Raw genomic sequence first — 14859 nt, 5'->3', positions numbered from 1 at the left:
AGCCCTCAGTTCTTTTAACAATTTAAGAGAGACCGCAAAGGAGAAAAGCTACACCCATTTTCTCAGGGGGTACTTCTACTGGTAAACTTTAGAAAATAAGTACACTTGACAAATGTTTAAAGGGTAGCATACAACCAAAACAAAGCATTCCACAAAGCGTTGACTTAGAACATGCTAACCCATACAACTTGTCAGAATCCAGCCCATCCAGTCCTAAGTTACCCAAAATATTAAGAAAGGACATTAGGAGAAGAAGTAAAGAAAGAGAGAGAAAAAGAGAAATATAGCTATTATCCCTAGATCCAGCATAGGTCCAGCTACAGGAGTATAGAAGATGGAGGATTCAAACATGTGATCACAGGTCTTTGGTTTTATCTGCTCTGGCCCTCTGTGGCCACCCCGCCCAGGCGGGACTTCCGGCCCAACTGGCCACTCTGGGGCTTCATGGCAAAGTGAAGGGTGGTGGTCCCACTGTTTGAGCTAATCAGAGGCTGGGTTAGGGGTTCCAGTGGGCATGGTGTGGACAGTGCTCCTAGGCTGCCTTTGACTGACAGCTGCTCCAGGGTTGGCCAAGGAGGAACCAAGGGGCTGGATTGTGACAGGGCATCACCTCACCTAAGTGAAATTTGACCTGTCCCCTCCCCCAGCCCCTCTGCTGCTTGAGTTAGTCCCAGCCAATAATTAATGTAGTAATCCAGTGTCTCACAAAGGGAATAAATGGTTCAGAATAAAACATAATATTACAATGTCTGTGAATGGGTTTTTCAGAGTCTTCTGAGTTTTTGGAGTACCAGTATGTATGTGGTAGTGCTTTTATCCTGTCTCCCAGCTAAGTTCCTGAATGCTTGCCAGGCTGTTTTAGAATCAAAGAAGAGAATCATAGAAAGGCTTGGGTTGGGAGGGGCCTTTAAGATCATCTAGTTCCAACCCCTCATCATGGGCAGGGATGCCACTCACTAGATCAGGTTGCTCAGGGCCCCATCCAGCCTGGTCTTGAACATCCAGGGATCAGGCATGCACAACTTCTCTGAGGAACCTGTTCCAGTGCTTCACCACCTTCCGAATAAAGAATTTCTTCCCAGCATCTAATCTCAACCTTCCCTCTTTCAGTTTAAAACCATTGCATGTCGTCCTGTCACTATCTGCCCATATAAAAAGTCCCTCTCCCACCCTTTTATAAGCGCCTTTTAGGTACTGGAAGGTTGTGATGAGATCTCCTTGGAGCCTTCTCCAGGCTGAACAACCCCAGCTCTCTTAGCCTATATTCATAGCAAAGGTGCTTCAGCCCTCTGATCATCTTTGTGGCCCTCTTGATCTGCTCTAACAGGTCCATGTCTTACTTGTGCTGAGGACCCCAGAGCAGGATGAAGTACTCCAGGTGGGGTCTCACAAGGGAGAGTGGGAGAATCCCCTCCCTTGATCTGCTGGCCACCCTGCTTTTGATGAAGTCCAGGACATGGTTGACTCTCTGGGCTATGAGCGTACACCATTGGCTCATGTCCAGCTTTTCACCCATGAGAACCCCCAGGTCCTTCTCTGAAGGGCTGTTCTTAATGACTTCTTCTCCCAGTCTGTACTCATATCTGGGATTGCCCTGACCCAGGTGCAAGCACCTTGCACTTGAATTTATTGATCTTCATAAAGTTCTCATGGGCCCATTTCTCAAGTTTTTTCCAGGTCCCTCTGGATGGCATCCCTTCCTTCTTTTCTGTCAAGTGCACTGCTCAACTTTGTGCCATCTGCAAACTTGCTGAGGGTCCACTTGATCATTGCCTGTGTCACTGATGAAGATATTGAAGGGCACCAGTCCCAAGACAGAACCCTGGGACCGGGACACTTATCACTCACTGGCTTCCACCTTCATGTCTGTTGGTATAATCAGATTTAATACTTATTGTTATTGGTCAGAGACTGTTCACAACCTGATTTTTCAGAGACTGCAAGTATCAAATTGCTGAGAGAAATTTGAGATTTCTCACGTGAGCCTCATTGCTTGTGAAGGTGATTTTCATTCTAGAGTACAAGGAGGTTCATGAGTGAAGGACATTTTGCATCCACTGATTTTGTACAACAGCTAGAACTCAGAATTAGCGGAAAGCATGAAGAATAGACTCTCTCAACTAATAATGTGGAAAACAGAAGCTTTAATGGAATTTCTAGGATGAAGTCCTGGTTCTGTAATTTTTTGTGGCTGGTTACATGTGTAAAAGGGAGTCTGAGTTTATCCTCAAAGTTAGGTTTCTGATTCTGAAAGCCAAATGCCAAGCAGCATCTGGAGGTGAATGACTGCTGAAACAGAAAAGGATATGCAGTGAAGAACTTCAAAACCTGACTTTGATATATTAATAGGGATTTTCATATCTAATACTTAGTTGATATTTTCAAAAAATAGAGGGAGAATTTTCCTCCCTCCCCCAAATTTCTGTGACATTAAATGTCAGCATGAAATGACTTAGAATCCCTGAACTCTTACAGAGGGAAGCAGCCTGGTTACTGCAGCCACCAGATCTCTCTGGCATGATTAGTAATTAACTGACTACGAGGAATGGCTCAACACCACGCTTCTTTGCACTCACAGCCTCAAACTCACAGATCTTCTCAACAGCCTGCCAAGAAATTCATGACAGCTAACAGCAAACATGGCTAGAATCTGGCTTACGTTATATGTCATGCATTTATTATCTTTTAATTGTTCTGAAAGAAAATAAGCTAATGCTCTGCATGTGTGCATCACTGAGCCAAAAAGCTCACAAGAGGCTGTTTCCTGATTTTGTGATACATTGACCATTTAGAATAACACATTGGTTTCTCAACTTCCTTTGGGCACACAGCCTTTCCAGCAATGTAGTTAACACTAACTAAAGAGAAAAGATGCCTGATGACTTGGCCTGGGGTCCCCAGGAGCGACCAGTGTGGGGAACTGTTCAGAGCTCCCACCCTCCTGGCTTATGTGGGCTCTTTGGTGGCACATTCAAGGCTAGGGTTAGGGCTCATTCCTCAGGACTAGCAATTAAAAATCCCCTTGGGCAGGCAGAAAATAGATTATTTTCTAGGGGGTGCTCCTGAGATGCAACCCCATCTTGCTGGGCTGAAGGCTGGGGGAAGAGCTTTACCTGCACTGCCGAATAGTCACGGGTTGAGACATGTGCATTTGGTTATGTTCATAAATATATCAAAAGGTCTCTCTTAGCACTACTATTTTGTCTTAGGAGCTCAAGACGCTTTGGAAATGTCTTTACAGTGTGCAGCTTGGAGTCCCATAAATAAGTGATTTCAGTCACAAATGTTTTAGCTGTGGTACTTTTCAGTCTGTTCTTTATACAGGGAGATTCATTAGATTTAATGAACAGACATTTTACATACATTAGTTGTGCTTTTCATTTTAACATGCATATTCATTTTCTCCTTGGTGATTGAAGCAATAATTATGGTGCAGCACCATTTAATAAAGAAGTATGGAAAACATAACAGTTCATCAGACCATCTTAATATATGAAAGTGCTACACATATATAATAGGAAGGCTGTACTTTTGATGTGAAGATTTTAAATTGCTTTGCAAATATGAATTTATTGCATCTTAGAAAGCTTTTGTGAGCTAGAAAGCTTACATCTTTCTAGCTGAGACTCATTGAGATGGCCTGAATTTACATCATTTACCAAAGAGAAGATAGTAAATCTATTACTAAGACAGGAACCAGATATTGTGGCTTCCATGTTTATACTTCAGTTTACAGAAAATAGTCCTGAAACTGGAGGTGTTTACAAATCTGTTAATGTGATAAGACTTATTTTCAATGCTTCTGATTTCAGTGCTGCCTGATTTATATAAGAGCCTGTAGTGTGAGCAGTCTAGTGACTTCTCACACTTGCTATCAAGGAATCATTAAAAGCTCATGTCATGCACAGGATTTTAAGGGCTGTGTGCTGGGGATTGAATTCCCATGAAAGGTACCAAAATGACATGATGACATCAGTAAAACTGTGATTACAGAAGACTTGCATTTTCCTTTAGTCTGCGTTTTCTGCCATGTATAACAGAAAGGGAGTGACAACTGCCCCTTTGAACAACTATAAAGCCCTTCCTAACCCTCCTCTTTCATGGAATATCTTGCAAAAAAAAGAAAGGATTAAGTTCTCCCACAGTAGATGATATCTTTGTTATGAGGTTTTCCCTGTTAGCCACCAAATGTAAAACTTTGATTCTGGTTATTTTTACATGGTCTAAGGCTAAACCAATGTAGCTGAAATATAGTTCTTTTACATATTCTGATGAAATTCCACCATAATAATCTCATCTGCAATTTCCTAAAGAAATTGATGACCAGCTCTAGTTCTTACCACATCCCTTGAATTTGCACTGAGCTTCTCTTTTGAATGCACCTCTTTCTTTTTTCAAGCTTCAAATTTTACAACTTAGAGGTGGATTCTTGTCTGTGGCTGCATTTATAGAAATCTCACAAAGGGAATTCACTGTTATTCAACAACAGTTAGCTCTGTCAATTTTAGAAATATAAACATTTATTTTCACAAGGTTTTAAGTAGTGCTCAATGTAACACTATGGGGTATTTACAACATCCAGCTTTTAACACTCAGATGCCCTCAGCTGTCCAGCTATTTTAAGAGAGAGATTTTATCAGGAACATTTTAGGGCAGGGCTTACTGAAGTACTGGGAATCATTTTTGGCAAGATTCTCTTCAACTTGCTATGCAAGAAGCTTGGGTAGCCTAGGTAATTTAGTACATAGATAGCTCCTATTGTTTCCTGCTGCTCTCCAGATTATATAAATATCTTACTAGAAAAACTCAAAAGTTACTAATTACTTACCTTATGGTTATTATTTTTTAATGATTTTGTACATTTAAAATATTGAAATTCCTTCACAGGAATTTTAATATGTCAGCACAGAGTTGGTTTTCTTCACAGTAGCTGGTATGGGGCTGTGTTTTGGATTTGTGCTGAAAACAGTGTTGATAATTCAGGGATGTTTTAGTTACTGTTGTCCAGTGCTTGTACAGAGCCAAGGCCTTTTCTGCTTCTCAGCTGTCCCACTGAGGAGGCTGGGGATGGACAAGGAGTTGAGGGGGAGACACTGACAGGACAGCTGACCCCAGATGACCAGAGGGATATTGCATTCCATATGGCAACATGCTAAGCAATAAAAGTGGATGGTGGTGGAGACTGGCAGGGGCTGCCCTTGCTCTGGACCAGGCTTGGTGCTGAGCAATTGTTTCCTTTTGCATTGCTTTTTTTCCTTGGATTTGCTCCCCCTCACCCCTTTCTGCTGGTTTCTTTCCCTTCCTTTTGAAAAAGATTAGACTGTCTTTATTCCACCCACAATTTTTTTCACTTTTATCCTTCTGATTTTCACCCCATCCCTCTGGGGAGGAGAGATCGAGCAGCAGGGTGGTGTTTGGCTGCCTGCCTGGGCTAAACCACACCACTGTGGTTCATAGAGCAAGGGCCAAAATTGTCGAAAAAATCAGTTACATTGTTTTTTATAGAATTGTTTTGTTGTGTGGTCTTTCATAAATCCATCCTGTGTGTTTGTTTTTAAGTGAGAAATCAGGCCCACATTTCATGCTCTGATTTTCTAATTTTCAGTAATTGCAAATAATTGACTTCGTATTACCTGACATAATTTACAGGACATCAGTACATAATAAAGAAGAAAATGTTGTTTACTTTGTACATTAACAGATGTGGAATTAAATAAGGTTCATATATTTCTTGGGTCATGCCTTACTTTCACAATCTATTCAAATTATTGTTCAGTAAACATGAATTCTACTTTTTTTTTTGCTAAATTCAAAAATCTTGGATAAGCTGTTAGTTATGTTTCTGCAAACCCCTCTGAGATTAACAACCTATCTCATATAAAGAAGTCAAAATGGCTAGCAGGGTTCCCTGTTGCAAACACTCAATTCTAGACTGCCAGGTGCTGTGAAGCAGTTATTGGAGTTTATCTTGGAGCTATTTATAATTAGCTAGTAACTAATTATTCATTACTTGACAGATAAATGTATCATGTACAATCAATAAATAATAAAGCAAAGCCAATCTTCAGGATATATTTTGCTTTATGTAGGTCAAAGACCATACTCAAATGGAAGATTCAGGTTGAATTTCATGTCTGAAGTCAAGTTCTGGAGCTGATGAAGGTTGTTTGGGTGTTCTGCTGAGGCACTATACAAGGTCACTCTAGGGAGAAAGTGCTTAAGCAACTAAAATTAAGGCTCCTTCGTTTATCAGGTAATGAACAGTACTAGGCAGAAGTACCTGCACTTAGGCACTTGCTGGCTAAGAGGACACGAGGCTCTTGCTTTCCAAAGATATAGAAAAATAGATGCAAGGAAAACAGAGGAGCATCTAGCAAGTGAAGCTTCATTTACGGTAAGAAGGATGTTATAATTGCTGCTGCAGTATGCTGGGATGGACCTTTGTGTCCAAGCTGCCAGACACTTGTTCCAAAAGGGCAGCTGTGCCTCCTCCTATCTCTTCTCTGGGCTGGTAGTCATCCCAGTGAACATGACACTGTGAGGGTCCTGCCAAATCATAGCCCTTGCTCCCTATCCAATACAGAATAGGAAATGGTATCCAAGCTTGCCTAAATCTTTCTTTTTTCCTTTTCCATTATTTCCTTTCCTTTTTCCTTTCCCCTCCTTTCACTGCTTTTGTATGTGACCAGTTACAACACACCTGTCATTAACTTTACCACCTGCAGGCACTGATGGGCAACCAAAATAACTTGGCCTCTTGAAGTTGTCTCTAGCTGAGAAAAGCTCCACAAATAGGATTCTTCCAAACTGTCTCACTAGTGATAAATCTGCTTGAGAAGAAGGCACAGTAAGACTATAGGGCATAATTAGTTCTGCCCTGAATTCCAATTTCTGTTTTGGATTATTTATTCATTTATTTTCAGGGTAGGCCAGATCCTTGGACCTTATTATCTGATAGAATACAACGTTCTGATAAACACAGATGATTTTTTTGTTTTTGTTTTGTTTTCCACTCTTTTTTTGTTTAAAAACAGCTTCTTGATTGCAAGAAGCTCCCTGTACTGCAGCAGAAAGCTGGCCTCTTCTGCCAAAATCGGCTGTATTACAAAGTGGGATTTCTTGGTAATTATAACAATGTAAGCAAGAGCTTCCTTTAAAATGCATTCAAAATGCAATGGTATATAAATAGATTTCTCTCTTCCATCTTCTCCCAAGCATTAATGTGCAGCATCTTTTTCCCAAAAAGAAACAAGTAGAATTGTCTAATCTTGAATAACTGCAGAAGTCAGTAAATGCATATACTTACTGATGGTCACGTGGTTCTTTAACAATCCTAATATAAGCGACAAAATTTGTCTGCTGAAAATTGCCGGTGCTCCTCAAACTAGATTTCAACTCTTTAGCGAAGAACTTTCTCGAGTTTCCTTTCAGCCCAAATGTTTTGCCATTTCTGAAGCCTACCTTGATTAAACTTCTGTATGAGATATTGATAACATACAGAATATGTGTTATCATACATATATTGTATGATAACAATATATCATATAATATTGTATGATATATTCAGTTCAAACATACAACTGTCTCAAGCTGATGAAAGCTGTTGTAGACAGTGGGAAGTACCACTACCTGCAGAGGCTTGTGCTGCACTCCATGAAACAGCACCTTCTTTGAAGCTTATGTTCCTCAGCCTTAGAGAACAGAAATAAATTTGGGGCCTAGGGAAACATTATTTTAGAAAATGGTGTAAAACCTCTATTCTACTGAATGACGAAGGAATTTCGAACTTCAATAAAGTGACCTTTTTGCTTGAATATTCTTTTACAAAGCAGTAGAAACCCCCGTGAAAGGCAAGGCTATATTTCATAGGAAAATATGGACTATACAGTATCCATGAAGTGCCTTTTGTTGATTTTTTTTTCAAGTCCAGCAAAGCAATATTCACTTCAACATCTCAGTCATTTTAGATTGAGAGAGATTAGCTTTGCAACAGGAGATATCAATGAACACACATCCAGTGCTCAGTTAATAAGACCTCAAAGCTATTTTCTCCAAAGCAAGAAGGGCATAAACACAGTCAGAGGAGATCTCTCGTCCTTACTGTTGGGATTGTACGGGGGAGCAGAGCAAAAATCTGTCAGGATTGCCATTCATCACTTCATGTTCCTGTTTGAAACATACAAAGAGCCCACTATTTTGCAAGGAGAAAAAGTCAGTTATTAACTCAAGCAGTTTCTATTCATTAAGAGATTATGGGGAATAGCAACCAGTCTGCCAATCTAATTTTTGCAAGGTATTTTCCTGTGTCTGTCTCTTTTTCACTGACAAATTGTGCTGGTTTTGGCTGGTGTAGAGTTAATTTTTCTCACAGTAGCTAGAATGGGGCTGTTTTTTACCCTTCCAATTCTCTCCCTGATCCTGCTGGTGGGGCAATGAGCGAGCAGCTGTGTGGTGGTTGGCTGCTGGCCAGAGTTAAACCGTGACACAAATGTAAAGCAGGCATGGAAAACTCTGTTTTGTAGCATGCATTAGGAAACAGTTCCTATCTGAAGTAAGACTGGTTGTATCTGCAGCTATTACGAATGCTCAGAAAGGCACACTGATTGCTGGGATCAAGCAGCATGACTGGCACCATGCTCAGAGGCACAGTAAGGAGCACTGAGTGTCCTGGCTGAAGTGTACAGTTGTTTCTCTGCTACCATTACACAAACAAACAGAAGTGGAAAAGTTCTTGATAAAAAAAAAAGTAGTGTAGAAATGACATGATGTCCCAGCTGTGGAAGAGAGGAATGGACAGCTGGAACTTGGTTGTGGGACAAAATAGCATGCTAAAGGATGGGTGGATTTAGTAGATAGATAAGCAGCCTATATTTTAAATCAAATATCTAGAAAGGTATGACATTCCTGTGATATGCCTGGTTTCTTTTACAGCCATTTTGCCAAGATGTGGCCATTAAAGGGTGATGTATCTTCAGCCTGGGCCGATGACTTTCTTGCACATGTACCTGTTTCTCCTGATTTTAGGATATGCTGAAAATGGTATCACTACACACATTTATTTAACTTCTTTTTTTTAATGAAGAAATCACTCAAAAAGGTGGCCAGAAACACACAAACATTTTGTATATTTAAACCTGGTGCTGTTGATATTAAGCAGGTGCGGCCTGCAGCTGCCTGTGTTCCCTGGTTTATATGTGCAGTTCCCAGCCACAGTCTGCCTGCACACTTCTGCCAGCAATGGTCCTGCTCTCCCTGGATCACTGGAGACTCATATCTCTGAAGAGAAGCCATGGGAACACAAAAAGCCCAAGTGATGACACCTCAGCCTTGGCAATCATGCAATCTATGTGGCATCCAAAGCTGCCTGACTGCCATCTGCAGAGGAGCAGAAGGTAAGGTGTCTTGGCTCCCACACCAGGGCTTCAGGTGACAATAGTTTTTCTGAGCTGCCTGGCATTACAGGGTTGGGAGAAGTGGATCAGAACTAGTGCAGTGGCAGTGATGTGGAGATGAAGGTGACTGTCCAGGCTTGGTTGCATCACTCCTGGTAAATACTTCTTCCTGGCTCCTGACCATATGGGTCTGTAAGGGAAACAGTCTTCTTGTAGGTCTAGTGGATATTTTAGGGAGAGACTCAGGAAATCAAGAAAGCTGGAAACAGACTTTTTTCCTGATTGAGCTCTTTATCTGAAGCTTTTTAAGCAAAGTAGAGCTGAGGAGACAAGTTCCCCAACAAGCAGATTCTCTCAGAGGCTGAACCGGGGACTTAAACTGAACCTAGATTCGTGAAGCAAGCTGTTAGCAGAGACGTTAGAAATCATTATTATGTTTGGGACTCTTTATTTTTTTTCCTCAGAAGACTGTGGTAGAAACAAAGTCTGCCTAAAAAAACACAGAAGAATCTTCAGTTGGTGGGACTGCAGCTATTGCCTGAAAAGACTAGATCTATTTTAACAAGTAGAATGAATTACCACAATAATAGATCTGTACATTTTGACAGAAAAGATTAATGATCCTATTTTGGTTTGTGTTGTTTTTTTTTCCTCACTAAAAATAATACAGCATTTGCATCTAGGACATGGGCTAGGCATGTAGCACATACATAAAGTTGTCGTCTTGCTAAGAAATACTCACTATAAAGACACACAGAATATAGAAAGTCATATCTTATCTATTGCTTAACAACATATGGGGGAAAAGTGAGAAGCTCACCTTTTGTGCCCTGCGCTTGTCTGCTCGTTGATTCTGGTGATATATACGGCTGAAGTTGGAAACAATTACAGGAACTGGCAGAGCAATGACCAAAACCCCACTCAGGGAGCATATTGAACCAAAAATCTTGCCAGCTATTGTCTTTGGCACCATGTCACCATACCTGGGTTAAAGAAAACAAAATGCTTAGTACAGACAAAATCTCTTCTATTATTGAACTTCATGATGAATTAATCACACAATAGATTTTAATTATCATGCAAATAATACTTGCTTCATATAAATATTACTTTATACACATATGCATGCATATACAGCAAGCCCACTGTTGCTGCACACACAATTTTAATTTGAAGCTAGTTTTGGGTCTCCTGTCTGTCAAACTGTGGGCAGGTAAATCACATGTTTTACCTGCTGTAGTCTTTTCAGGCTGCCTCTATTGCGATGGAGATAGAATGACCTTGCTAAGAAAAAAAAATCAGTGTTGAAATTCAGTCCTTACTCTGCTTGCTGGAAGAACTCATCATTTTCCATTGACAAGATCCTAGAGAGACCACTTGGTAAATTAGATGCTAAACTGAATAATCTGTTGTCTCACTTAAGCTGACACAGTACTTTCATTTAGGAGGGTGACACATTTTTGCAACAGGTTGCTCAGATCATGAACTTTCTATCCTTGGAGATTTTCAACACTTGGCTAGACAGAAGTATGGCTGACCCAAACTTCCTGTTGTTGACATGGGAAGCTGGAGCAGCTGAGCTCCAGAGGTCCCTTCTATGGTCTAGGTGAAAGCAAACATGAAAAACCCAAGCTACAAGCAAGCAACCAAACAAATTCTAACTGCAAATCCTGTCAGTGCTCAGAATTACTAGAGCTACCAACTTTTTTTATATAAAGGATATTGCTTTGTCCAGCAGGAAAGAACATAGTGCTAGTGAAGTATATAAAGGCACTCCAGTGCCAGCTTATTAACAGATATCAGCTCTTTGCATTTTGCCATATTCTGTACGGCACAAGTATGTAATTACATAATACGGAGTTTAATAAAGAGATAAATTACTTTCAAGTACCATTTGTTTTTTAACTTTACAACATTGATTGTAGCTTGTGAGTTTAGTATGTTTGTGAGCACGGAGACAGCACATTCCCTATTACAAAGAATTAATAAGCTGTTAACACAAGATAAGTTAAGAAATCAAACTGCAGGAGGTACAGTGTTTGGAAAATACTATCTGGAAAACACAATCTGTTCAGCAGGAACTGGAAAAATAATAGAGAAGAAGAGGGGAGTCTTCAGGTCATATGGTTCAAATTTTGCACCTAATAACAAGGACAGGATAAAAGGGCAAGGACAACAGATGACAGAGAATCTGTACGAGGTTGGAGGATGCCTTCTAGCAATGAGAGCTCGGCTCACGTCAAAAGGAGGTTATGTATGGCCTTGTAGGTGAAGATGAATGGTTTGCATTTTGTAAGATAAGAGGAAAGTGTTTAACATAAATATTCAAATAAGTTGTCATCCAGGCAGATGTAACATAGATGACCAAGTCTTAGACTATTGACATAGATTATGTTGTGTAAAATAAATGTTTAGTTGCTTTACCAAGCATGCCCAAGTGTAAAATATTCACAGGAAAAAAATACATTAATATTTCTGCCAATAAACTCCATACACTCAGAGCTTGAATGCCATTAGCTTCTCATTTTGTGACATGTAGGATTGGATAAAAAATACATAATTTAATAGAATCCATCTTTTAAATTAGTAATATAGCTGGTCTTAATTATAAGATATATAAAACTGGAAAAATACTAGAAAGAGAGTCATGCTTTCTTTCACATCAACATTTGCACCTCACAACATAACCATTCTTGATGCTTATCTCTTCCTAAAGCCACAGCTAACTATCAGGAGTGATGCATGCCCAGCTGTTTTTTCCTTTGGGGCCAGGAAGTGGATAAATGACCTTTCAAGGTCTCTTTGACAAATGGGATCCCCAACACCTAGCTAACCCCATTTTTTTTTCAGGCAGAATGAGAGGTAAAACAGTGGGCATGGGACCAGGGTGGTGAGCTCTGGGGAGAAGTGTTAGGATCAAATCACTGATAATCCTTTCTGCTTTACAGTATTCATTACTGTTTTACTTCATTCTTACTGATACAATCCAAGTATTTTCTTATATTGAATCAAACTGTGTCAACAGAAAGCTATGTAAAAGGCAATATATTTACACACACCTGATACAACCAGATTTTGAAATGCAAAATTTACACATGCCCCAGTACTAGATCTCTTACATGAGATTTCTAAACCTTCCTAAATATTTAGATGCTTATCACTTGAAATGCTAAATCGCTGAACGTCCATAAGCTCACATTGTCACTGATGGCTGCTGTGGACAGAAGGCATTCCTGGCTCTAATTAATTTGGTTTGAAGTTGCTTAGGGATATAGTTCATCCTGTTGATAATGTGACGGTGTAATTACATGAATCAAGTGCAGACTGAAGCTTAAGGAGTTATGACAGGAACCATTAGCTGATCTATCTCTAGCATTTCAGTGTTTATGCGTAGATTTACCCACTGACATAAGCAGATGCCTTTTCACAACATTTCAGTGTTACAGAGTGAAATAAAAAAATCAGGATTTTTTGAGACATGAAGGTATTTTGCAATGATTTTCTCACCTTCCAGACAAAATTACAGGCAGATGGATATACTGCTTATTTTAAAATAACTTGCTTTTGGTTATTTTTCTATTTCAGCTTGCATAAGTTTAATACTGTGACATTTTCCAAAGGTAATGTTGCTTGTCTATTGTTCAGTGTTAATAATATCTTTCACATCATTAATAGTTCTTACATAATTAGTTTTTCTCCTGTTGCTAACCACTGTGTTGGAGATGTTTAAATAAAATTATGGTCAGAAAAAATTACTTCAAAGAAATTAGCCTTTCTGCACAGGGTGAGAAACATATTTGCTTACTTTTGTGACAAAACAGAGTTGTTGCTTCATTTACCCTAGTTGGCCTTGCTCTCCTCTGGGACAGTGATACAGATTTTAGTCTACTGTAGGCATGATCAGAATTGTTAATGAAGTTCCTCATCCTGCATTAAACATTACCTTTAGTTATACCTCATATATCACTGAACACCACCAATGGAAGTGGATAATAAAAAATTAAGGGAAAATTCCTTTCTTTACCCCAACTGCAATTGCTTTATTCCTTGGAAAGTCTAAACTAAAAAAAATATGTAACTACATTTTGAGATGGCAGGGAAGCTTTGGGGTGCTTTTATTTCAAAGAGGAAAAATTATACTTGATCTCTTAATAAATTCTACATTCTGCAGAAAATCTGATTTCTTCAGTCATAGAGACACAACAAATGTGGAATCTTATTAAGCAATTTTCACAGACACCCTTTTCAAAAGGGAACTATTTCAAGGTTTTATCTAGTGCTATTCTGCTTGTCTCACTGCTCTTCAGGCTGGAACTGCAAGCACATTCTCCTTTATTTGCTTTTTTTCCTAGTTGCAGTCTTTTCTTAGCTTTGCATATAGTCTGTTCCACGTATGTCTATTATTGTGGCCAAAGCTCAAGCCAGTCTTTGGGCATTTATTTGTACTGACAATCTAATTTTGTAATGTCAAAAGTGTCATCCCACTATTTTATGTACTGGATTAGTAAAGAAAAAGAGATGTCATACTGATCCCTGATCTCAGTCAGGTGCATTCTACTTCAGTAGCCAAAAAGGGAAGGGAATAGGCTATGGCAAACTAGATCTGTCAATCAAGTTTTATCAAATCACAAGTCAGAAACAACATGATCAAGCTAATGCCTAGGTTTCACTAGATGTAGTCCAGACAGGCCAGATGTGCTATTGCTTTCAGTCCACAGGTATTTGTTCGCTAAATGACATCATACAGGGAGAGATGGATGGATTGGATGGGTAGATTTAAAAGCATGTATGTTTGTCTCAGTTGTTTGTATTCAACAGGTGACAGACTACTTTTGCACAGTTGACTCCTTACTGCATGACAAGACATCAAGCCAGTGGATTCCTTCATTTTGCAAATACTGGATCTTTCAGAGTATTGATGTGAGTAAAACGGGTGTGATGTAGCGCTTTGCATGACAGATTGGGGGGCACAAAATGCAGCTCAAATCACACAGAAAACTGAGCTGTTGCAGGAGCTTGGGAAACATGAATGTATTTGGGTTTACAAAAGCTCTCTCTGTAATCTCAGCATTGCCGTGTCAGAGCCTACCCATGGACATTGACTTGCCAAAGCAATACTGATTTCCTTACTGGTGAGTGGAATATATCCAATGTTGCATACCCATAATTCAAGAAATCTCAGACAACACAGGCTGTATTTGTGGCATCGTCAGCTATTAATCTTATTCCTGAATCTAAAGAAAACCAGTTTTTGATAGCTCTAAGTGGCAATATTTCATAAGTCAAAGGTCTTAAGTATAACTGAAATAAATCATACTTTTTGGCCATTTTTTCTTGATGTGAGAAGAGAAGGTATTGTCTTTAATGATCTTAACAAATGAGAGGGACAATTCTGCTTTTTTAACTTCTGTTTCTTTGTTTGGACACAGAAGCAATTTTTTTTTCCAAGTGAAAAATAAGTGTATTG

General features: G+C 39.5%; 1 protein-coding gene across 2 annotated transcripts in view; it reads right to left on the bottom strand.

Annotated features, from left to right (window-relative positions):
- KCND2 (potassium voltage-gated channel subfamily D member 2) overlaps window positions 1-14859 on the bottom strand; it is a 275632-nt gene that overhangs the window by 11390 nt on the left and 249383 nt on the right. For both annotated transcript variants that reach the window (XM_027679115.1, XM_027679114.1), the window contains exon 3: window positions 10213-10375. In XM_027679115.1, coding sequence (XP_027534916.1) covers window positions 10213-10375 — 163 coding nt within the window. The remainder of the gene's footprint in view (window positions 1-10212; window positions 10376-14859) is intronic.

This window comes from Neopelma chrysocephalum, unplaced genomic scaffold (genome assembly GCF_003984885.1).
Source record: "Neopelma chrysocephalum unplaced genomic scaffold, ASM398488v2 Primary Assembly neopelma1_45, whole genome shotgun sequence".
Lineage (NCBI taxonomy): Eukaryota > Metazoa > Chordata > Aves > Passeriformes > Pipridae > Neopelma > Neopelma chrysocephalum.
The sequence above is the reverse complement of the archived record's forward strand: the minus strand, read 5'-3'. Positions and strand labels throughout refer to the sequence as shown.